This window comes from Pan troglodytes, chromosome X (genome assembly GCF_028858775.2).
Source record: "Pan troglodytes isolate AG18354 chromosome X, NHGRI_mPanTro3-v2.0_pri, whole genome shotgun sequence".
NCBI classification, from domain to species: domain Eukaryota; kingdom Metazoa; phylum Chordata; class Mammalia; order Primates; family Hominidae; genus Pan; species Pan troglodytes.
In genome coordinates this window covers 121,060,417-121,086,478 of record NC_072421.2, presented here as the reverse complement: position 1 = coordinate 121,086,478, position 26,062 = coordinate 121,060,417, and the positions used below count along the sequence as shown (strand labels likewise).

General features: G+C 40.3%; 1 protein-coding gene and 1 pseudogene across 1 annotated transcript; both read right to left on the bottom strand.

The window, feature by feature from the left end:
• Positions 1 to 17,796: 17,796 nt before the first annotated feature.
• Positions 17,797 to 19,212, bottom strand: LOC738634 (tubulin beta-4A chain-like; annotated as a pseudogene).
• A 2,944-nt stretch (positions 19,213 to 22,156) lies between these two features.
• Positions 22,157 to 22,411, bottom strand: LOC107971002 (cytochrome c oxidase subunit NDUFA4-like). Its single transcript, XM_054676494.1, has one exon. It carries the CDS (start codon positions 22,409 to 22,411, stop codon positions 22,157 to 22,159), a length of 255 nt encoding a protein of 84 aa, XP_054532469.1.
• Between the last annotated feature and the right edge of the window lie 3,651 nt (positions 22,412 to 26,062).

The following is a 26,062-nucleotide window of genomic DNA, read 5'->3' as shown; positions in this document are numbered from 1 at the left end:
TTTCAGATACAGTCTTATTACAGCCAGGACACCAACAGACTTCTAGGCTCTAACTGAAGGACAGGTGTCCAATCATATCTACTAGCTGTTTACCCTGGAAATCTGGTTACCGTCATGACTCTGGTGCCCACATCAGATTTTCAAACTCAAATTAAAAAAAAATATATGTTTCACAAGTTTTCAAATGTTAGACAGTCATGACTTGCAATCCACATTTTCTCTCTGGATGAGAAGGGGCAGAACTCAAGCAGCAAAACACCGTGGGAGTCTATTTTTTCTTTGTTCCAAAGCCTCTGGAGTCTGGGCCGTCACTTGAAACCTACCATGCTACCCTTGTCCTAGCATGGTATGTTGGATCATTATACTATTCCTTAAGTGAGGTGAGTGCGCATAGTCCAGAAAGAAGTTTATGCTGGCCGGGTGCAGTGGCTCATGCCTGTAATCCCAGCACTTTGGGAGGCCGAGGTGGGCGGATCACCTGAGGTCGGGAGTTCGAGACCAGCCTGACCAACATGGAGAAACCCGTCTCTACTAAAAATACACAAAAAAAAAAAAAAAAAAAAAATTAGCCAGATGTGGTGGCGCATGCCTGTAATCCCAGCTACTCAGGATGCTGAGGCGGGAGAATTGCTTGAACAGAGGAGGCAGAGGTTGCGGTGAGCCGAGATCGTGCCATTGCACTCCAGCCTGGGCAACAAGAGCAAAACTCCGTTTCAAAAAAAAAAAAAAAAAGAAGTTTATGCTTCCAACTTTATTAAGCATTTCTGGATTAGGCATTTAATTGTTTAGAATTTTGTTGGTATGCTTTTTTATTTATTTATTTTACTTTAAGTTCTGGGATGCATGTGCAGAACCTGCAGGTTTGTTACATAGGCATAAATGTGCCATGGTGGTTTTCTGCACCTATCAACCCGTCATCTAGGTTTTAAGGCCCATATGCATTAGGTATTTGTCCTAATGCTGTCCCTCCCCTTGCCCCCCAACCCTCAACAGGCCCCAGTGTGTGATGTTCCCGTCCCTGTGTCCATGTGTTCTCATTGTTCAACTCTCACTTATGAGTGAGAACATGCGGTGTTTGACTTTCTGTTCCTATGTTAGTTTGCTGAGAATGATGGTTTCCAACTTCATCCATGTCCCTGCAAAGGACATGAACTCATCCTTTTTTATGGCTGCCTAGTATTCCATGGTATATATGTGCCACATTTTCTTTATCCAGTCTATCATTGTTGGACATTTGGGTTGGTTCCAAGTCTTTGCTATAGTGAACAGTGCTGCAATAAACATGCATGTGCATGTGTCTTTATAGTAGAATGATTTATAATCCTTTGGGTATATACCTAGTAATGGGATTGCTGAGTCAAATGGTATTTCTGGTTCTAGATCCGTGAGGAATCACCACACTGTCTTCCACAATGGCTGAACTAGTTTACACTCCCAACAACAGTGTAAAAGTGTTCCTATTTCTCCACAGCCTTGCCAGAATCTGTTGTTTCCTGACTTTTTAATAATCGCCATTCTAACTGGCATGAGATGGTATCTCATTGTGGTTTTGATTTGCATTTCTCTAATGACCAGTGATGAGGAGCTTTTTTTCATATGTTTGTTGGCCACATAAATGTCTTCTTTTGAGAATTGTCTGTTCATATCCCTTGCCCACTTTTTGATGGGGTTGTTGATTTTTTTCTTGTAAGTTTGTTTAAGTTCCTTGTAGCTTCTGGATATTAGACCTTTGTCAGGTGGGTAGCTTGCAAAAATTTTCTCCCATTCTGTAGGTTGTCTGTTCACTCTGATGATAGTTTCTTTTGCTGTGCAAAAGCTCTTTAGTTTAATTAGATGCTATTTGTCAATTTTGGCTTTTGTTCCAATTGCTTTTGGTGTTTTAGTCATGAAGTCTTTGCTCATGACTATGTCCTGAATGGTATTGCCTAAGTTTTCTTCTAGGGTTTTTATGGTTTTGGGTTTTATGTTTAAGTCTTTAATCTATCTTGTGTTAATTTTTGTATAAGGGATAAGGAAGGGATCCAGTTTCTGTTTTCTGCATATGGCTAGCCAGTTTTCCCAGCACCATTTATTAAATAGGGAATCCTTTTCCCATTGCTTGTTTTTGTCAGGTTTGTTGAAGATCAGATGGTTATAGATGTGTGGTGTCATTTCTGAGGCCTCTGTTCTGTTCCATTGGTTGATATATCTGTTTTGGTACCAGTACTATGCTGTTTTGGTTACTGTAGCCTTGTAGTATAGTTTGAAGTCAGGTAGTGTGATGCTTCCAGCTTTGTTCTTTTTGCTTAGAATTGTCTTGGGTATACAGGCTCTTTTTTGGTTCCATATGAAATTTAAAGTAGTTTTTTTCTAATTCTGCAAAGAAAGTTACTGGTAGCTTGATTGGAGTAGCATTGAATCTAAAAATTACTTTGGGCAGTATGGCCATTTTCACAATATTGACTCTTTCTATCTATGAGCATGGGATGTTTTTCCATTTGTTTATGTCCTCTCTTATTACCTTGAGCAGTGGTTTGTAGTTCTCCTTGAAAAGGTCCTTCACGTCCCTTGTAAGTTGAATTCCTAGGTATTTTATTCTCTTTGTAGCAATTGTGAATGGGAGTTCACTCATGATTTAGTTCTCTGCTTGTCTATTATTGGTGAACAGGAATGCTTGTGATTTTTGCACTTTAATTTTTGTATCCTGAGACTGCTAAAATTGCTTATCAGCTGAAGGAGTTTTGGGGCTGAGACGATGGAGTTTTCTAAATATACAATCATGTCATCTGCAAACAGACAACTTGACTCCCTCTCTTCCTATTTCAATACGCTTTATATCTTTCTCTTGCCTGATTGCCCTGGCCAGAACTTCCAACACTATGTTGAATAGGAGTGGTGAGAGGGCATCCTTGTCTTGTGCCGGTTTTCAAAGGGAATGCTTCCAGTTTTTTCCCATTCAGTATGATATTGGCTGTGTGTTTGTCATAAACAGCTGTTATTATTTTGAGATACGTTCCATCAATACCTAGTTTATTGAGAGTTTTTAGCATGAAGGGATGTTGAATTTTATCAAAGGCCTTTTATGCATCTATTGAGATAATCATGTGGTTTTTGTCATTGGTTCTGTTTATGTGATGGATTACGTGTATTGATTTGCATATGTTTAAACCAGCCTTGCATCCCAGGGTTGAAGCCGACTTGATTGTGGTGGATAAGCTTTTTGATGTGCTGCTTTTTGATGTGTTGGATTCGGTTTGCCAGTATTTTATTGAAGATTTTCACAACAATGTTCATCAGGGATATTGGCCTGAAATTTTCTTTTTTGTTGTGTCTCTGTCAGGTTTTGAAATCAGGATGATGCTGGCCTCATAAACTAAGCTTTAGGGAGGAGTCCCTCTTTTTCTATTGTTTGGAATAGTTTCAGAAGGAATGGTACCAGTTCCTCTTTGTATCTCTGGTAGAATTCGGCTGTGAATCCATCTGGTCTTGGGCTTTTTTTGGTTGGTGGGCTATTAATTACTGCCTCAATTTCAGAACTTGTTATTGGTCTATTCAGGGATTCAACTTCTTCCTGGTGTAGTCTGGGAGGGCATATGTGTCCAGGAATTTATCCATTTCTTCTAGATTTTCTAGTTTATTTGCATAGAGGTGTTTATAGTATTCTCTGATGGTAGTTTGTCTTTCTGTGGGATCAGTGGTGATATCTCCTTTATCATTTTTATTGTGTCTATTTGATTCTTTTCTCTTTTCTTCTTTATTAGTCTAGCTAGAGGGCCACCTATTTTGTTAATATTGTCAAAAAAACAAGCTCCTGGATTCACTGATTTTTTGAAGGGTTTTTTTTGTGTCTCTGTCTCCTTCAGTTCTGCTCTGATCTTAGTTATTTCTTGCCTCTGCTAGCTTTTGAATTTCTTTGTTCTTGCTTATCTAGTTCTTTTAATTGTGATATTAGGGTGTCAATTTTAGATCTTTCCTGCTTTCTGTTGTGGGCATTGAGTGCTATAAATTTCCCTCTTAACACTGCTTTAGCTGTGTCCCAGAGATTCTTGTATGTTGTCTCTTTGTTCTCATTGGTTTCAAAGAACTTATTTATTTCTGCCTTAATTTTGTTATTTACCCCATAGTCATTCAGGAGCAGTGTGTTCAGTTTCCATGTAGTTGTGTGGTTTTGAGTGAGTTTCTTAATCCTGAGTTCTAATTTGATTGCACTGTTGTCTGAGAGACTGTTTGTTATGATTTCCATTCTTTTGCATTTGCTGAGGAGTGTTTTACTTCCTTTCTTTTCTTTTCTTTTTTTTTTTTTTTGAGATGGAGTCTCACTCTTTCACCCAGGCCGGACTGCAGTGGCACTATCTTGGCTCACTGCAAACTCCGCCTCCTGGATTCACGCCATTCTCCGGCCTCAGCCTCCCGAGTAGCTGGGACTACAGGTGCCTACCACTGCGCCCGGCTAATTTTTTGTATTTTTAGTAGAGACAGGGTTTCACTGTGTTAGCCAGGATGGTCTTGATCTCCTGACCTCATGATCCACACACCTTGGCCTCCCAAAGTGCTGGGATGAGTGTTTTACTTTCAATTTTGTGGTTGATTTTAGAATATGTGCTATGTGGTGCTGAGAAGAATGTATATTCTGTTGATTTGGGGTGGAGAGTTCTGTAGATGTCTATTAGGTCCACTTGGTCCAGAGCTGAGTTCAAGTCCTGAATATCCTTGTTAATTTTCTGTCTTGTTGATCTGTCTAATATCGACAGTGGGGTGTTAAAGTCTCTCACTATTATTGTGTGGGAGCCTAAGTATCTTTGTAGGTCTCTAAGAACTTGCTTTATGAATCTGGGTGCTCCTATATTGGGTGCATATACATTTAGGATAGTTAGCTCTTGTTGCATTGATCCCTTTATCATTATGTAATGCCCTTCTTTGTCTCTTTTGATCTTTGTTGCTTTAAAGTCTATTTTATCAGAGACTAGGATTGCAACCCCTGCTTTTTTTGTTATTGTTGTTTGCTTTTCATTTGCTTGGTAAATCTTCCTCCATCCATTTATTTTGAGCCTATGTGTGTCTTTGCACGTGAGATTGGTCTCCTGAATACAGCACACTGATGGATCTTGACTTTTTATCCAATTTGCCAGTTTGTGTCTTTTAATTGGGACATTTAGCCCATTTACATTTAAGGTTAATATTGTTATGTGTGAATTTGATCCTGTCATCATGGTGCTAGCTTGTTATTTTGCACATTAGTTGATGCAGTTTCCTTATAGTGTTGATGGTCTTTACAATTCAGTATGTTTTTGCAGTGGCTGGTACCAGTTTTTCCTTTCAATATTTAGTGCTTCCTTCAGGAGCTCTTGTAAGGCAGGCCTGATGGTGACAGAATCCCTCAGCATTTGCTTGTCTGTAAAGAATTTTATTTCTCCTTCACTTATGAAGCTTAGTTTGGCTGGATATGAAATTCTGGGTTGAAAATTCTTTTCTTTAAGAATGTTGAATATTGGCCCCCAGTCTCCTCTGGCTTGTAGGGTTTCTGCAGAGAGATCTGCTGTTAGTCTGATGGGCTTCCCTTTATAGGTAATCTGACCCTTTTCTCTGGCTGCCCTTAACGTTTTTTCCTTCGTTTCAACCTTGGAGAAGCTGACGATTATGTGTCTTGGGGTTGCTCTTCTCGAGGAGTATTTTAGTGGTGTTCTCTGTATTTCCTGAATTTGAATGTTGGCCTGTCTTGCTAGGTGGGGAAGTTCACCTGGATAATATCCTGAAGTGTGTTTTCCAACTTGGTTCCATTCTCATCATAACTTTCAGGGACCCCAGTCAATCATAGGTTTGGTCTTTTCAAATAGTCCCATATTTCTTGGAGGCTTTGTTCTTTCCTTTTTGTCTTCACACCTTGTTTCAGTAAGTTGATCTTCAATCTCTGATATCCTTTCTTCCACTTGATTTATTCGGCTATTGATACTTGTGTATGCTTCAGGAAGTTCTCATGCTGTGTTTTTCAGCTCCATCAGGTCATTTGTGTTCCTCTCTAAACTGGTTATTCTAGTCAGCAGTTCCTGTAATCTTTTATCAAGGTTCTTAGCTTCCTTGTATTGGGTTAGAACATGCTTCTTTAGCTCATAGGAGTTTGTTATTACCCACCTTCTGAAGCCTACTTCTGTCAATTCATCAATCTCATTCTCTGTCCAGTTTTGTGCTTGCTAAAGAGGAGTTGCGATCATTTGGATGAGAAGCAGCATTCTGGTTTTTGGAATTTTCAGCATTTTTGTGCTGTTTTTTCCTCATCTTCATGGATTTATCTACCTTTGATCTTTGATGCTGATGACCTTTGGATGGGGCTTTTGTGTGGGAGTCCTTTATATTGATGTTGATGTTACTGGTTTCTGTTTGTTAGTTTTTCTTCAAACATACAGGCCTCTCTTCTGTAGGTCTGCTGCAGTTTGCTGGAGGTCCACTCCAGACCCTGTTCGCCTGGGTATCACCAGTGGAGGTTGCAGAACAGCAAAGATTGCTGCCTGCTCCTTCCTCTGGAAGCTTCCTCCCAGAGGGGCACTGGCCTGATGCCAGCCAGAGCACTCCTGTATGAGGTGTCTGTTGACCCCTGTTGGGAGATTTCTCCCAGTCACGAGGCATGGGGGTCAGGGACTCACTTGAGGAGGCAGTCTGTCCGTTAGCAGAGCAGGTGCGCTGGGCTGGGAGAATCCCTCTTGTCAGGTTCGGTTGCTCTCTTCACAGCTGGCAGGCAGGAATGATTAAATACACTGAAGCTGCGCCCACATCTGCCCCTTCCCGCAGGTGCTGTGTCCCAGGGAGATGGAGTTTTTTTTCTGTAAGCCCCTGACTAGGGCTGTTATCTTTCCTTCAGAGATGCCCTGCCCAGTGAGGAGGAATCTAGGGAAGCAGTCTGGCCACAGCCACTTTGTCACGCCCAGCCCAGACCTCCCAGCCTCCTTAGCACTGTCCGGGGAAAACTGCCTACTAAAGCCTCAGTAATGGTGGATGCCCCTCCCCCACTAAGCTGGAGCATCCCAGATTGACTTCAGATTGCTGTGCTAGCAGCAAGAATTTCAAGCCAGTGGTTCTTAGCTTGCTGGGCTCCGTGGGAATAGGACCTGCTGAGTGAGACCACTTGGCTCCCTGGCTTCAGCCCCCTTTCCAGGGGAGTGAATGGTTCTCTCTTGTTGGGGTTCCAGGCGCCACTGGGGTATGAAAAAATACTCATACAACTAGCTCGGTGTTTGCCCGAACAGCCGCCCAGTTTTGTGCTTGAAATCCAGGGCCCTGGTGGTGTAGGCACATGGGGAATCTCCTGATCTGCAGATTGCAAAAACCATGGGAAAAGCATAGTAACCTGGTGGGTAGCACAGTCCCTCATGGCTTCCCTTGGCTCAGAGAGGGAGCTCCCCAGATCCTTGCACTTCCCGGGTGAAGCGACACCCCATCCTGCTTCTGCTCACCCTCTGTGGGTTGGACCCACTGCCTAACCAGTCCCTGTGAGATGAACTGGGTACCTCAGTTGGAAATGCAGAAATCACCTGCCTTCTGCATTGGTCTTGCTGGGAGCCACAGACTGGAGCTGTTCCTATTCAGCCATCTTGGCCCCTCTTTTGTATTTTTTGTTTGTTTGTTTGTTTTAATTTCATTTAGTTCTGCTGTGATCTTGGTTATTCTTTTCTTCTGCTGGGTTTGGGTTTGGTTTGTTCTTGCTTCTCTAGTTCGTTGAGGTGTGACCTTAGATTATCTATTTGTGCTCTTTCAGACTTTTTGATGTAGGCATTTAATGCTATGAACTTTCATCTTTGCTTTTTTTTCACACTGCCTTTGCTGTATCCCCAAGATTTTGATAGGTTTTGTCACTATTATCATTGAGTTCAAAGAACTTTTAATTTCCATCTTGATTTCATTGTTGACCCAATGATCATTCAGGAGCAGGTTATTTAATTTCCATGCATTTGCATGGTTTTGAGGGTTCCTTTTATCATTGATTTCCAATTTTATTCCACTGTGTTCAGAGAGAGTACTTGATATAACTTCAATTTTCTTAAATTTATTGAGACTTGTTTTGTGGCCTGTCATATGGTCTATCTTGGTAAATGTTCCAGGTGCTGATGAATAGAATGTATATTCTGCAGTTGTTGGGTAGAATGTTCTGTAAATATCTGTTAAGTCCATTCTTTTTAGGGTATAGTTTAAGTCCATTGTTCCTCTGTTGACTTTCTGTCTTGATGACCTGTCTAGTGCTGTCAGTGGAGTATTGAAGTCCCTCACTATTATTGTGTTGCTTTCTATCTCATTTCTTAGGTCCAGTAGTAATTATTTTATATATTTGGGAGCTCTAGTGTTAGGTACATATATATTTAGGATTGTGATATTTTCCTGTTGGACAAGTCCTTTTATCATTATATAATGTCACTCTTTGTGTTTTTAAGCTGCTATTGCTTTGAAGTTTGTTTTGTCTGATATAAGAACACCTACTCCTGCTCATTTTTGGTGTCTATTTGCATGGAATATCTTCTTCCACTCCTTTATTGTAAGTTTATGTGAATCCTTATGTGTTTGGTAAGTCTCTTGAAGACAGCAGATACTTGCTGGATGAATTCTTATCCATTCTGCCATTCTGTATCTTTTGAGTGGAGCATTTAGGTTATTTACATTCAATGTTACAATTGAGATGTGAAGTACTATTCTATTTATCATGCTAGTTGTTGCCTGAATACCTTGGTTTTTTTTTTTTCATTTTGTTATTATTTTATAGGTCCTGTGAGATTTATGCCTTAAGGGGGTTCTATTTTGGTGCATTTTGATGATTTGTTTCAAAATTTAGAGCTACTTTTATCAGTGCTTGTAGTGCTGGCTTGGTAGTGGCTAATTCAGCATTTGTCTGAAAAAGACTATCTTTCTTTCATTTATAAAGCTTAGTTTCACTGGACACAAAATTCTTGGCTGATAATTGTTTTGTTTAAGGAGGCTAAAGATAGAACCCCAATCCCTTCTAGCTTGTAGGGTTTCTGCTGAGAAATCTGCTGTTAATCTGATAAGTTTTCCTTTATAGGTTACCTGCTGCTTTTGTCTCACAGCTCTTAAGATTCTTTCCTTTGTTCTGACTTTAGATAACCTGATGACTACGTGCCTACATGATTATCTTTTTGTGATGAATTTTCCAGGTGTTCTTTCACCTTCTTGTATTTGGGTATCTAGATCTCTAGCAAGGCCAGGGAAGTTTTCCTTGATTATTTCCTCAACTATGTTTCCCAAACTTTTAGATATCTCTTCTTCCTTGGGAACACTAATTATTCTTAGAATCCATCATTTAACATAATCCTAAACTTCCCGGAGGCTTTGTTCATTTTTAAAATTCTGTTTTTCTTTGACTTGTCAGATTGGGTTAATTTGAAAGCCTTGTCTTCAAGCTCTGAAGTTCTTTCTTTTACTTATTCAATTATATTGCTGAGACCTTCCAGTGTATTTTGCATTTCTCTGTGTGTCCTTCATTTCCAGAAGTTTTGATTGTTTTTTATTTATGCTATTTATTTCCCTGGAGATTTTTCCATTCATATCCTGTAACATTTTAAAATTTCTTTGAGTTGGTATTCACCTTTCTCTTCTGCCTCCTTGAGTAGCTTAATAATTGTCCATCTGAATTCTTTTTCTGGCAATCTAGAGATTTCTTCCTGGTTTGGATCCATTGCTGGTGAGCTAGTGTGATATTTTAGGGGTGTTAAAGAACTTTGTTTTGTTATATTACCATAATTGTTTTTCTGGTTGCTTCTCATTTGGGTAGACTATGTCAGAGGGAAGATCTGATGGTCAAGGGCTGCTGTTCAGATTCTTTCATCCCACAGAGTGCTCCCTGGATGTGGGTATTCAGGGATGTGCCTTCCTGAAAGCCAAACTGCAGTGATTGTTATTTCTCTTCTGGATCTAGCCACTCAGCAGAGCTACTGAGCTCTGGGCTGGTGTCTGCAAAGAGTCCTGTGATGTGATCCATCTTCAGGTCTCTCAGCCATGGATACCAGCACGTGCTATGGTGGAGGTAGCAGGAGAGTGAAGCAGACTCTGTGAGGGTCCTTGGTTGTATTTTTGTTTATTGTGCTAGTTTTATTTGGCCTCCAGCCAGGAGGTGGTGCTTTCAGGAGAGAATCAGCTGTGGTAGTATAGGGAGGATACAAGCTTGCCCTAGGGTCACGTGGATAAGTTTCTCAGGTGGTGGTTGGGGCCACTGAGCTTCCAAGACATTATGTCCTTTGTCTTTGGCTACCAGGGCAGGTAGAGAAAGACCACCAGGTGGGGGCAGGGTTAGGTGTGTCTGAGCTCAGACTCTCCTTGGGCAGGGCTTGCTGTGGCTGCTGTAGGGGATGGGGGTGTGATTCTCAGGTCAATGGAGTTATATTCCCAGGGGGATTATGGCTGCCTCTGCTGCATCATGCAGGTTGCCAGGGAACTGGGGGGAAAGTTGGCAGTAACAGGCCTCACCCAGCTCCCACACAGCCCAAAAGGCCAGTCTCACTCTCACTGTGCCCTCCACAACAGCATTGAGTTTATTTCCAGGTAGTAGGTGAGCAGGGCTGAGGACTTGCCCCAGGGTCCAGGCCTCCCCACTGGGAAAGCAAGCAGGACTTTCAGGTTTTGCGGCTCCCAGCATGTCACAACTTCTGTACTGTGTCTGCACTCCTGGTTCACCCTCTTACCCAGGTTCTGTCCAGGAAACTTCGTGTTTGGTTGAAATTGTTACAAAGTTCAGTTCACAACCTCTCCTTGTGTTTTTTCCCCAATTCCACCGGCAGCCCTCCCCAAGGACCCCTGTGAGACAAAGTCAGAAATGGCTTCCCCAGGGACTAAGAGTAGCCACAGAGCTCTTCCCACTGCTTCCTCTACCCCTGTATTTCCCTCAGCAGTCTAAGTTCATCTAATCTCCATGTAAGATCAATTACCTTGCTGGCTTACTTATTCACTCTCTTAATCGTGTCTTTCAGTGAAAAGAAATTATTAATTTTAACATGGTCCAATTTATCAGTCATTTTGAATGATTTGTACATTTTGTGTCCTGTTAGCCTTTTGCTTTGGACTCTTCTAGATGTCTGTGTTTGTGTGTATAACCAGTCTTCACCACTCTAGGAGTACAAATGATGTATGAGTTAAATTAGTACCCTGACTACCACATCAGGCCCCATCACATTCTTTAGATGGGAAGGAGCCAATCAAAAGCTTACCTTTTCAGTCTTTGTTATTGTTCAAGGATGATTGGTAATGAGACTATCTTCTCCTTTCAGGTAAAACACAAGTACCAACTCACAGAATGACTTTAGTACACAATGATCCAACATCAGTCCCTTTGGGGTATTATTTTAATCACTGAAGTAAAATTTAATGAGAAGATTTCAAACAAAAATTTAGGCAGAATAGTACAGTGAACCCTTAATACATATCATTGGCTTCAAAAATAATGATCTCATGGCCAATCTTGTTTTATCTATATTGCCACACACTACTCATGACTGAGTTATTTTGAAACAAATCCTATACATCGCATCACTTCAACCATAAATAATTCAATATTTGTCTGTAAAAGATGAGGATTCTTTAAAAACAGGTATATGATCATTTTCAGCTAAAATATCAACAATTTATTACTATCATATATCCAATGTTCAAATTTCCAATGGTTTCATAAATGTCATAATTTTTAAAACAGCTTTATTGAGATGTAATTCACATAGAGTTAACCCACTTAAAGTGTACAATTTAATGGCTTTTAGCATTCATGGAGTTGTGCAACCCTCATAATAATCAATTTTACAACATTTCTGTCACCCCCAAAAGAAACTATTTACCTATTTGCAGTCACCCCTCCCCAATTCCACCATCCTCCTAGCCCTAGGCAACCACCAATCTACTTTCTGTCTCTATAGACCTACTCATTCTGGGCATTTCACATAAATGGAATCATACAACATATTATCCTTTGTGACTGACTTCTTTCACTCAATATAATATTTTCAAGGTTCATTTATGTTGTAGCATGGATCAGTAATGTATATCATTTCTTTTTATTGCCAAATAATGTTCCATTGTATGGATATGCCACATTTTATCTATCCATTCATCAGTCGATGGGGACATTTGGGTGGTTTTCACTTTTTGGGTATTATGAGTAATGCTACTATAAACATTTGAATATAGGCGTTTATGTGAACATAAGTTTTCATTTCTTTTGAGTACATATTTTTTTCTTTTTTAGTATTATTATTATTATTTTTTAAATTATACTTTAAGTTCTGGGATACATGTGCAGAACGTGCAGGCTTGTTACATAGGTATACACGTGCCATGGTGGTTTACTGCACCTGTCAACCCATGATCTGTATTAGGTATTTCTCTTATTGCTATTTCTACGCTAACCCCCCACCCGCATACAGGCCCCGGTGTGTGATGTTCCCCTCCCTGTGTCCATGTGATCTCGTTTTTCAACTCCCACTTATGAGTGAGAACATGCAGTGTTTGGTTTTCTGTTCCTGTGTGTGTTTGCTGAGAATGAGGGCTTCCAGCTTCATCCATGTCCCTACAGAGGACATGAAGTCATTCTTTTTTATGGCTGCATAGTATTCCATGATGTATTTGTGCCACATTTTCTTTATCCAGTCTATCATTGATGGGCATTTGGGTTGGTTCCAAGTCTTTGCTATAGTGAACAGTGCTGCAATAAACATACATGTGCATGTGTCTTTATAGTAGAATGATTAATAATCCTTTGGGTATATACCTAGTAATGGGATTGCTGGGTCAAATGGTATTTCTGGTTCTAGATCTGTAAGGAATCGCCACACTGTCTTCCACAATGGTTGAACTAATTTACAACAGTGTAAAAGCATTCCTATTTCTCCACATCCTCTCCAGCATCTGTTGTTTCCTGACTTTTTAATGATCGCCATTCTAACTGGCATGAGATGGTATCTCATTGTGGTTTTGATTTTCATTTCTCTAATGACCGGTGATGATGAGCATTTTTTCATGTTTGTTGACTGCATAAATGTTTTCTTTTGAGAAGTGTCAGTTCATGGACGTTTGCCCACTTTTTGATGGAGTTGTTTTTTTCTTGTAAATTTTTTTAAGTTCTCTGTAGATTCTGGATATTAACTCTTTGTCAGATGGATAGATTGCAAAAATTTTCTCCCATTCTGTAGGTTGCCTGTTCACTCTGATGATAGTTTCTTTTGCTGTGCAGAAGCTCTTTAGTTTAATTAGATGCCATTTGTCAATTTTGGCTTTTGTTCCAATTGCTTTTGGTGTTTTAGTCATGAAGTCTTTGCCCATGCCTATGTCCTGAATGGTATTGCCTAGGTTTTCTTCTAGGATTTTTATGGTTTTAGGTCTTATATTTAAGTCTTTAATCCATCTTGAGTTAATTTTTGTGTAAGGTGTAAGGAAGGGGTCCAGTTTCTGTTTTCTACATATGGCTAACCAGTTTCCCCACCACCATTTATTAAATAGGGAATCATTTTCCCATTGCTTGTTTTTGTCAGGTTTGTTGAAGATCAGATGGTTATAGATGTGTGGTGTCATTTCTGAGGCCTCTGTTCTGTTCTATTTGTCTGTATATCTGTTTTAGTACCAGTACCACGCTGTTTTGGTTACTGTAGCCTTGTAGTAAAGTTTGAAGTCAGGTAGCGTGATGCCTCCAGCTTTGTTCTTCTTGCCCAGGATTGTCTTGGGTATATGGACTCTTTTTTCATTCCATATGAAATTTAAAATAGTTTTTTCTAACTCTGTGAAGAAAGTCACTGGTAGCTTGATGGGGATAGCATTGAATCTATAAATTACTTTGGGCAGTATGGCCGTTTTCATGGTATTGATTCTTCGTATCCATGAGCATGGAATGTTTTTCCATTTGTTTGTGTCCTCTCTTATTTCCTTGAGCAGTAGTTTGTAGTTCTCCTTGAAAAGGTCCTTTACATCCCTTGTAAGTTGTAGTCCTAGGTATTTTTTTTCTCTCTGTAGCAATTGTGAATGGGAGTTCACTCATGATTTGGCTCTCTGTCTATTATTGGTGTATGGGAATGCTTGTGATTTTTGCACATTGATTTTATATCCTGTGACTTTGCTGAGGTTGCTTATCAGCTGAAGGAGTTTTGGGGCTGAGACGATGGGGTTTTCTAAATATACAATCATGTCATCTGCAAACAGAGACAATTTGACTCCCTCTCTTCCTATTTCAATACCCTTTATATCTTTCTCTTGCCTGATTGCCCTGGCCAGAACTTTCAATACTATGTTGAATAGGAGTTGTGAGAGAGGGCATCCTTGTCTTGGTCCGGTTTTCAAAGGGAATGCTTCCAGTTTTTTTCCCATTCAGTATAATATTGGCTGTGTGTTTGTCATAAATAGCTGTTATTATTTTGAGATACATTCCATCAATACCTAGTTTATTGAGAGTTTTTAGCATGAAGCGATGTTGAATTTTATCAAAGGCCTTTCCTGCATCTATTGAGATAATCATGTGGTTTTTGTCGTTGGTTCTGTTTATATGCTGGATTACGTTTATTGATTTGCGTATATTGAACCAGCCTTGCATCCCCGGGATGAAGCCGACTTGATCGTGGTGGATAAGCTTTTTGATGTGCTGCTGGATTCAGTTTGCCAATATTTTATTGAGGATTTTCGCATCAATGTTTTTCGGGGATATCCTTGAGTACCTAATTTTTAAAAGTTTCTTTGACTTAGCATCTAAATAAGGTCTGCATTATCATTAATTTATAGTGTTTAAGTATTTTAATTTATAGGTTATCTTTCTTTTTTTGAAATTATTTATTTGCTGCAGAAACTAGGTCATTTGTCCTGAAGAGCTTCCCACAGCTTGGATTTTCCCACGTGTGATGATATTTAACATGTTCTTTTGTCATTGTTGCCATCGTCACTGTTCCTCCTCCTCTTCTTCCTTCTTCCCTCCTCTCCTTCTGTCCCACTTTCTCTCTTTGTTTAACAAGAATACTTTATTGGAGGCATTTTGTTCTTCTATCAGAATGTATGTTATGTCTTGTAGTCTCTTTTTTCTGTGATGTTAGCAGGTGTTGATAGTCAATGCCTACATTTATTAATTCTCTGTATGTTGCAAAATGGTTGATATGCTTTTCTTCTAGAGTGTTTATAGTTTTGGGTTTTACATTTAAGTCTTTAATCCATCTTGAGTTAATTTTTGTATAAGGTGTAAAGAAGGGGTCCAGTTTCAATTTTCTGCATATTGCTAGCCAGTTCTCCCAGCACCATTTATTAAGTAGAGAATCCTTTCCCCATTTCTTGTTTTTGTCAGGTTTGTCAAAGATCAGATGGTTGTAGGTGTGTGGTCTTAGTTTCTGAGTTCTCTATTCTGTTCCATTGGTCTATGTGTTTGTACCAGTGCCATGGTGTTTTGGTTACTGTAGCCTTGTAGTATTGTTTGAAGTCAGGTAGTGTGATGCCTCCAGTTTTGTTCTTTTTGCTTAGGGCTGTCGTGGCTTTACTGGCTCTTCTTGGTTCCATATGAAATTTTAAGTAGTTTTTTTTTTTTTTTCTCATTCTGCAAAGAAAGTCACTGGTAGCTTCATGGGAATTGCATTGAATCTAAAAATTACTTTGGGCAGTATGGCCATTTTCGTGATATTGATTGATTCTTCCTATCCATGAGCATGAAATGTTTTTCCATTTGTTTGTGTCCTCTCTGAATTCCTTGAGCAGTGGTTTGTAATTCTCCTCATAGAGATCTTTCACCTCCCTAGTTAGCTGTATTCCTAGGTATTTTATTCTTTTTGTGGCAATTGTGAATGGGAGTTCATTCCTGATTTGGGTCTCTGCCTGCCTGTTGTTAGTGTATGGGAATGCTGGTGATTTTTGCACATTGATTTTGTATCTTGAGACTTTGCTGTATTTGCTTATCAACTTAAGAAGCTTTTGGGCTGAGACGATGGGGTCTTCTAGATATAGGATCATGTCATCTGCAAACAAAGTTAATTTGACTTCCTCTCTTCCTATTTGAATACCTTTTATTTCTTTCTCTTGCCTGATTGCCCTGGCCAGAACTTTCAATACTATGTTGAATAGGAGTGGAGAGAGTGTGCATCCTTGCCTCGTGCCACTTCTCAAGAGGAATGCTTCCAGTTTTGGCCTATTCAGTATGATGTTGGCTGTGGGTTTGTCATAGATGGGTCTTATCATTTTGATGTATGCTCCTTCAGTAGCTAATTTATTGAGACTTTTTAACATGAAGGGATATTGATTTCTATTGAAGGCCTTTCCACATCTATTGAGATAATCATGTGTTTTTTGTCTTTAGTTCTGTTTATGTGATGAATCACACTTACTGATTTGCATATGTTGGACCAACCTTGCATCTAGGGGATGAAGCCTACTTGATTATGGTGAATAAGCTTTTTGATGTGCTGCTGTATTCAGTTTGCCAGTATTTAGTTGAGGATTTTTGCATTGATGTTAATCACGGATATTGGCCTGAAATTTTCTTTTTTTATTGTATCTCTGCCAGGTTTTGGTATCAGGATGATGCTGGCCTCATAAAATGAGTTATGGAGGAGTCCCTCCATTTCAATTGTTTGGAATATTTTCAATAGAAATAGTACCAGCTCTTCTTTGCACTTCTGTTATAATTCAGCTGTGAATCTATTTGGTCCTGGGCTTTTTTTTTGGTTGGTAGGCTATTTATTACTGCCTCAATTTCAGAACTCATTATTGGTCTATTCAGGGATTCAATTTCTTCCTGGTTCAGTCTTGGGAGCATGTATCTCTGCAGAAATTTATCCATTTCTTCTAGATTTTCTAGTTTATGTTCATAGAGGTGTTTATAGTTTTCTCTGATGATTGTTTATATTTCTGTGGGGTCAGGGTGATAACCCCCTTATCATTTCTAATTGTGTTTATTTGATTCTTCTCTTTTTTCTTCTTTATTAGTCTAGCTAGTGGTCTATCTATTTTATTAATTTTTTCTTTTTTTTAAGCAATTTATTTATTGAAGGCGAGGCAGGAAGTGGGGAGGGAGGGCAAGGGCGACCTCTCTTCCTCACAGGGACCAGGCCTTGTTTCTCTCCCAGATAAGCTAAGGTTGGCAGGGGCTGAGGGGAGTGAGGCAGGGAGGATGCATGGGGTCTGTGGGAGCCAGAGAGAAGCTGGAGTCAGAGGTAGGAGCTGGGGCTGTGGGGGGGTGAAAGGTGAAGCAAGGTCAAAGGTGAACTGCAGCTCGGAGGGAGGGGTGCAGTGTAAACCAGGACTTATAGGTGGAGAGGTAAAATGAGATTCGTAGGGGGTGAAAGAGAAGTTGGGGTCAGAGGGGATTCACGGGTGAAAGAGAAGTTGGGGTTAGAGGTAGGAGCTGGGGCTCAGGTCAGGGGTTAAAGGTGAGGCAAGGTCAGAGGTGAAGTGCAGCTCAGAGGGAGGGGTCAAACATAAACCAGGACTTAGGGGTCTAGAGGTAAAATGGGATTCATGGGGGGCAGGGGTCAAAGGTGAAGCAGAGGTCAGGGGTGAAAGAGGGCCCTCAAAGTTAAAGGTGTGGTTTCCAGAGTCAGAAGGGGTGAAGCGGGGCTCCTTCTAGGAATGTCAAGGTTGGAAGAGCTCAAGGGGGTCAAAGATAAATTAGGGCTCAAGGGTCAATGGGGAGCCAGGGTTGGAGATGAAGTAGCCAGAGGTAAAGTGAGCTCCGAAGGTATTGTTAGGGTCAGGGTGAAGTCTTAGGGTCAGGGATGAGTCAGGCTTGGAGGGAAAGCGGGGGTCTAGGGGTCAGAGATGGAGGGCCTAGGGGGTCAAAGGTCAGAAGCCTCGAGGCGGCAGACAGGAAGCAATGGGAGCAGCTTAGGCCACCTCCTCCTTGGCCTCCTGCTTGAACTCGCCCTCCTCGGCTGTGGCATCCTGGTACTGCTGGTACTCAGATACCAGGTCATTCATGTTGCTGTCAGCCTCGGTGAACTCCATCTCGTCCATGCCCTCGCCTGTGTACCAGTGCAGGAACGCCTTGCACCACAACATGGCCGTGAACTGTGCAGAGATGCGCTTGAACAGCTCCTGGAAGGCTGTGTTGTTGCTGATGAAAGTTGCAGCTATCTTCAGGCCCTGGGGCGAGATGTCGCACACGGCCGTCTTCATGTTGTTGGGGATCCACTCCACGAAGTAGCTGCTGTTCTTGCTCTGCACGCTCAGCATCTGCCTGTCCACCTCCTTCATGGACATGCGGCCCGGAACACGGTGGCCATGGTCAGGTAGCGGCCATGTCGCGGGTTGCACATGGCCATCATGTTCTTGGCATCGAACATCTGCTGCGTGAGCTCAGGCACCCTCAGGGCCTGGTACTGCTGGCTGCCCCGGCTGGTCAGGGGTGCGAAGCCAGGCATGAAGAAGTGCGGGCAAGGAAAGGGGACCATGTTGACGGCCAGCTTGTGCAGGTTGGTGTTCAGCTGGCCCAGGAAGCACAGGCAGGTGGTGACTCTGCTCATGGTGGCTGACACCAGGTGGTTGAGGTCCCCGTAGGTGGGGGTGGTCAGCTTAAGGGTGCGGAAGCAGATGTCATAGAGTGCCCCATTGTTGATGCAGTAGGTCTCATTCGTATTCTCCACCAGCTGGTGCACAGACAGCATGGCATTGTAGGGCTCCACACCGTATCTGACACTTTGGGCGAGGGCACCATGCTGAAGGTGTTCATGATGCAGTCTGGGAACTCCTCACGGATCTTACTGATGAGCAGCGTGCCCATCCCGGACCCCGTGCCACCCCCGAGCAAGTGCGTCAGCTGGAAGCCTTGAAGGCAGTCGCAGTTCTAGGCCTCCCTCTGGACCACGTCCAGGACAGTGTCTACCAGCTCTGTGCCCTCCATGTAGTGCCCCTTCACCCAGTTGTTGCCGGCTCTGGACTGGCCAAACACGAAGTTGTCCGGCCGAAAGATCTGACCAAAGGGGCCGGAAAGGATAGAGTCCATGGTGCTGGGCTCCAGGTCCACCAGCACCGCTCTGGGGACATAATTTCCTCCTCTGGCCTTGTTGTAGTACACGTTGATCCTCTCTGGTTGCAGGTCACTGTCCCTATAGTATGTGCCTGTGGGGTCGATGCCCATGTTCGTCACTGATAACCTCCCAAAACTTGGCCCTGATCTGGCTGCCACACTGGCCGGCCTGCAGGTGCATGATCTCCCGCATGGTGGTGGTGCGTGGACGTGGCGGAGGTGGCGTGAGCGTGGGGAGCTGCAGCGGCGTGGGTGGAAGATGCCATGGAGACAGCGGAGCACTATTAATTAAAAAAAAAAAAAGGCTCCTAGATTTGTTGATTTTTTGAAGGGTTTTTCGTGTCTCTATCTTCTTCAGTTCTGCTCTGGTCTTGGTTATTTCTTGTCTCTGCTAGCTTTGGGATTTGTTGCTCTTGGTTCTCTAGCTCTTTTAGTTGAGATGTTAAGTTCTTACCTTGAGATCTGTCTAGATTTTTGATGTGAGTGTTTAGTGCTGTAAATTTCTCTCTTAATATTGAATTAGCTGTTTCCCAGAGATTCTGGTACATTGTCTTTTTGTTCTCATTAGTTTCAAATTGCTTCTTGATTTCTGTCTTAATTTCATTATTTACCCAAGAGTCATTCAAGAGCAAGTAATTCAATTTCCATGTAGTTGTGTGGGTTTTAGTGAATTTTTTTTTTTTTTGAGATGGAGTTTCACTCTTGTTGCCCAGGCTGGAGTGCAGTGGCATGATCTCAGCTTACTGCAACCTCTGCCTCCCGGGTTCAAGTGATACTCCTGCCTCAGCCTCCCTTGTAGCTGGATTACAGGCATGTGCCACCACACCTGCCTAATTTTGTATTTTTAGTAGAGATGGGGTTTCTCCATGTTGGTCAGTCTGGTCTCGAACTCCCGACCTCAGGTGATCTGCCTGCCTCAGCCTCCCAAAGTGCTGGGATTACAGGCGTGAGCCACCGCGCCTGGCCTTCTTTGTCTTTTTTGATCTTTGTTGGTTTAAATTCTATTTTGTCAGAAACTAGGATTGCAACTCCTGCTTTTTTCTGTTTTCCATTTGCTTGGGAAATTTTCCTCTATCCCTTTTTGAGCCCATGTGTGTCTTTACATGTGAGATGGATCTCTTAAAGACAGCATACTGATGGGTCTTGGCTCTTTATCCAGCTTGCCATTTGCATAATTATTTTCAATTGGTTTCTTTGTAAGAATCTATTCAAGCTCTTTACCCACGTTTTAAGGACTGTTTTATTTAAAACTAGATAGTATAATTCACAATCCTCTTATGATTTGCAGATAAACAACAATTCATGGCAATCTTCTGAAAGATAGTGAAGAGGTGAGACCACCACTGAAACCCACTCTGTTTTGTGGAATTCTCACTCTTCTCCCTGGAGACCTCATGACTGTGATATATGAACTGAGAGAGGGCAATACTGTCAAAACATACATGGAAGAGAATTTAATAAAAGAGAGCTCTGTGTACCTATCATCCTGAATTAACATATGCTAATGATTTATGATACTTGCTTTGAATTATTTTATTAAATAAATAAAATATTATAGATAGAGGTCAAGTCCAATTTGTACTTCTTCCTAATCATTCTCTTCATTCTCAGAAGAACCATATCCTGAAGTTGGTGGACATTCTTCTCATTCATTTTCATGTATTTAATTTTACTACATATATATATATATATATATATACACATAGACAAAAATCTGGTATGATTTATGAGTATCTTTTGACTTTATGTAAATGTATATAAATCTATCACTCTTTACAAAGAATTTGACAACTTCCTCACCATTATGTTTGTGAGATTCACCCATGTTAATACTTGTAACTCTTCTTTCAACAGTTACATATTATTACATTTTATGAATATATACATTTTGCCTATTCATTCACCTCTTCTTAAATATTTACATTGTTTTCATCTTTTCATTGTTTCAAACAAAGCTGTGATAAACACGTTTTCTTCAGCATATGTGTAAGAGTTTTTCTTTTTTTTTTGTTTGAGACAGTCTTGCTCTGTTGCCCAGGCTGGAGTGCAGTGGCTTGATCTGGGCTCACTGCAACCTCTGCCTCCTGAGCTCAAGTGATGCTCCTGCCTCAGCCTCCCAAGTAGCTGGGATTACAGGTGCGTGCCACCACACCTGGCTAATTTTTGTGTAGAGACGGGGTATCGTCATGTTGGCCAGGCAGGTCTCAATCTCCTGACTTTAAGTGATCTGCCAGCCTTGGCCTCCCAAATTGTTGGGATTACAGGAGTGAGCCACCGTTCCTGGGCCTGAGTTTTTCTAGAGCCGTAGTTCTCCAACTGTTTAATTTTACTCTTAAAAATTATTGAGGACCCCAAAGAGCCTTTGTTTATCTGAGTTAAATATACTATTATTTACTGTATTAGAAATTAAAATAGAAATTAAAAATATTTATTTATGTATTCATTTAAAAGTGATAATACATCAATTACAAGTTAGCACAAATTATTTTATGAAAACAACTGTATTTTTCAAAACAAAAACATTTGGTGAGAAAAGTAACATGGGCTTATATTTTTTGCAAATCTCTTTGATTTCTGTCTTAATAGAAAAGAGCTGGATTCCCTTATCTGTTTCTGCATTCACTCTTCTGTGATATGATATGATATGTTCTGGGTGAAATATAGAAAGTCCTATCTCACACATATGTGTAGTTGGAAAAGACAGGAGTTTTTAAGTAGTCTATGCAGATAATTGTGGATGGTTTTTGATATTATACCAAAATTGGACAATTGGAAGTTTCTTGGAGGTTAGTTCCAAAATGCAAACTGAAACTATATCAATGAGCTGTTTGTGTTTTTATACATGAAAATCCATTTGCCTATCCTCACCTGGAGTGGAATTTTTACCTATGAATGATTTTGTAGCATCATGCATTCATTATTTTAAAAATATTGCTTCACTGAGTTATGCAAACCTTTCCAAATATTGACATATTTCATGATACAATATCACATTTGTTACTATCACCATTGATCTTATCAGGAAAGTATTTATGTTTCAGAAAGCTGTACAGCTTATGGTGGCAGACTCAAGTTTTCTTTTTTTTTTGTAAGTTTCAAATATTTATTAATGAGTGTAACCTCCTACACAATACATCAACATGATTTCATGCATTTAGAGGATACAAATTTCCTAGTTAAGTGGAAAATTGTGGAGATGGCTTCTGGAGGACCTTCATTCTAAAGCAATTTTACAAGACCTTCTTTCTTCGGTTTGCTGTAATCCACATTAACTGAGTAGAGCTTGTATTGATCGTTGGGACCCAGTTTGTTCCAGGGCTCTGGGTCATTTTTTCTGTCCCAAGTAACATCTGGATTGAACAATGCTGGATATAAAACATACAGTGCTGCTCCAGTACCTCCATCTCCAATAAACTCAAAGAGGAGAATCATGCTCAGATGCTTCTTGGCTTGATTGAGGATCTGGTAGAGCATGTTTGCAGCAGCGGCCTCTGATTCAAAAGGAGAGAACAAGCCTAGCTATCAGGCCCTGGACTAAGTAGTATCTACTACAAGTTTTCTAAAACTCTAATTTTTACATGAAAACTTGAATTTTGTAATTGACAAATAATGCTGTCAGTTGTTTTCCTTGAAGTGACAGCCTCACTTTGTTAATTTTAGAGAAACATCTGCCCAAAATCCAAGTCTGAATAACCAAAGTTTGTCTGTCAGTAATTCTTTCAACTACCAATGGTGTTTCATGAAAAGAGTTGCTTTTAAATTGCACAAGTGTTTGTCTTCGAGGCAGTGATTATACTTCAAGATGTAGCAGAAGTGCTTTATGCATATTTTCCATTTGTCATACAAAATATTTAAAAACCGTGTTCTCAAGGGTCAATATTTATAACATGAATACTTTTCACTGCTCCATATAAGACAAGTGCAACTGACGTTTTTAATAAAACAGCATATGGTGGTAACAAACACAATGACTACTAGTACTATTTTGTGGCACTGCTTCAATTTGTGCTAAGGCACCGGTAGTCTTATCCACTGTATTACTTTCCTAGGGCTGCTGTTACGAACTACCACAAATTTGGTTGCTTGAAACAACAGGCATTTATTCTTCTTTAGTTCTGTAGGTCAGAGGTCTGAAATGAGTTTCACTGGGCAGAAATCAAGCTATCAGCAGGGCCCACTCTTTCCAGAGACTCTAGGGGAGAGTCTGTTTCCTTGCCTTTTCCAGCTTCTGAAGCTGAATTTCTTACATTCCTTGGCTCATAATCCCTTCATCTTCAAAGCCAGCAGTATAGCATCTTGCTTTAGCCATTATGTTGCCTTCTTCTGTTCAAATCTCCCTCTGCCTGTGTTGTGACCATCCTAAAGAAAAAGAATGGATGCCCACCTGAAAATTGGTTTGGATGTCAGGACTGATGATGCCACACACATACCAAGAGGGTATAAAAAGATTTACTGCTTACATAATTGAAGCTTTTCTGGGGAGAGCAGGGCAGCCCTCCCAAGCAGATTTGAAAAGGACTTGAGAGCCAGGAAAAGAAACTAGCTTGAATATTTTAAATTGTGATTAGGGAATGGGAAAAACTTTCAATGTAAAAGGCTAGATAGTAAAAATTTTAGGCTTTGTGAGCCATAAAATCTCTGCCATAACTACTGAACTTAAAATGTAAAAGCATCCATAGACAATCAATAAATAAATGGGTATACATGTGTTTCAATAAAACTTTATTTATGGATACAGAAATTTGAAATTCATATAATTGTCATGAGTCGAAAAATAGTCTTACTTTGATTTTTGGCCAGCCATTAAAAAAATGTACAAACCACAAGTTCAAAAGTTATATAAAAGCAGATAATGAATAGGATTTGGCCTGCGGGCTTAGTTTGACAACACCTGGATTAGTGTTTCACAATAGATGGGAGAAATATTACGTTTCTTTAATGATGCATAGAACATTTCCACCACATATTATCTCATTTGATCTTTAGAACAACTGTGAAGTAGATATCCTCATCATACTCATTTTACAGATGAGAAAACTGAGGCTCAGATATCTTCATAAGGCAGTGGCTCTAAACACTGGCTGTACATTGGAATTATCTGGGGGGGCTTTTAAAGAATATCAGGCTTCACCCCTTGAAATTCTGACCTAATTGGTGTAGGACCATGGCTCTCAAATGGGGACAATTTTGTTTCTCCTCCCCCAGGGGACATTTGGCAATGTCTAGAAATATTTTTGGTTGTAACAACTGAGAGAGGAGTGTTGTGATACTGGCATATAGTGGGTAGGGTCCAGTGATGCTTCTAAGTATCCTGCAATGGACAGGGCATCCCTTCACAACAAGTATTACCCAGCCTAAAATGTTAATGGTGCCAAAGCTGAGAAATCCTAGTCTAGGCCAGGGCTCAGGCATTGGTTATATGAAAATCTCCCTAAGTGGGTTCCCAGGTGGTAGTTTAATATCTATATTCTCTCTGTAGTATGAGGGCTCAGTGATAACTTGGCTAATTCATGTCAATAGACAATTGTGAATTTTCAAGAAAAGACAATTCTAGTTCTTTACTGGCAACTTTTTTTTTCTTCAGCTGCTAATAAGATTTTAAATAGACAGGATTGAGCTCTTTGTCCTTTGTTTTATTTGGTCCACTCTGTGGAGTAGTGTTGAGAGCACCAAAGTCATAGAGGAGCTCTCCTAGGTATCAGGGTGGTTTGAGTGAAAGAAGCAGCACCTATGTATTTACCTGAAGAGCTCCTGCTCTGAAACCCTTGGGAATCTGATTGGCTTAGGAAGACTGGAAGCTTTCCAGAAGGATATGGCTAATTGTTGCTTTCAGAGGAGATGCACATGTGTGAAGTCCTGAAAGGTATGAATCTGGGGAAAGAAAATGTAGAAATTCTAACTTCTTCCAGTTCAGGCTAATGAGATGTGGTGAGACCCAGGGAATTAGTGGAGGTCATTAGGGTGTGCAAAAAGCAATCAAAAGAGATACTGGAAAGATTTATAATGCGATGATTCAAAACAACATAATGCAAAGGGAGAAAGAAAATATTGTGTAGGTCAATGTTTCTCAAGGTATAGTCCTTGAATCAGCTACAGCAGAACTACGTAGGATACTTGTTAAAAATGCAGATTTTTCAGAACTTGCTGAGACCTTTTGAATCAAGATCAGGGTGAAGCCCCAGAATCTGCATGTCTAACGGGCTCTCCAAATGTTTCTGATGTACACTATAATTTGAGAAGCACTTTTATAGGCAGAACTCTTGTTCTAACTGGAGGATGATCAAGATGACCGTGTAATCTGAAATAAAGGCGTCCCTTGTCTTAGAAAAGCATGTTTTCCTGAGAAGTAGTGTGTTAATGGAAGTTTCACAAGTTGACTTTTATTGTAATTGCACTAGGGGGGCTCATTATTACTTAAAAGAAGCCAAAGGTTAAGATGTTCACAGAGTGAATGTTCGTATTCAATTGATCGTTTAAAATGTAGGGGATCTAACCTGTCATAATCAATATTAGTTAGCTCTCTAACCTAAACAAGATGTAGGCATTTAAAAAGATTCACTTTTATACTTATTTCTGTGATTCTTTAGCATTTTTGCCTTTCACAAAAATGTTTTGTGTCAATTTTAAGTTTAGAAAATATAGCGAATTAGGTTTAATTAATTTTGACAACCATGATAACGTGCTTGTTATGATTATATAAATGAAATTTTTGTGGCTTCCATATCTGTTGCATATCATGTTCAAACAAAGATCTCACATTGGAGCAGAAATATGCTGATTAGATGAATGGCATTAAGTACAAAATTGTATTGTGCTGGGTGCATTTGAATTTTACACAAAGAACAGACTTGGAGTCTGATTATCCCAGTCTCTGATTGCTTTGTCATTCACAGTTTTGATAAATTGCTTAATCATTTAATGAATTAATAATTTGCTATTGAGTCAACAAAATATCTAATCGCAAACCTTCTAAAAATCTGAGACTAGTTGAATCCTCATCCTTTGCATTATTTAATAGTGTATATATAATTGTTATATTTTTTTCTACTGTCCTTAATCACTTCCACTTGATTTAATAAGACTTTCACAGGCTCTCTGTGAGATTTTCATTTTGACAGGATGATG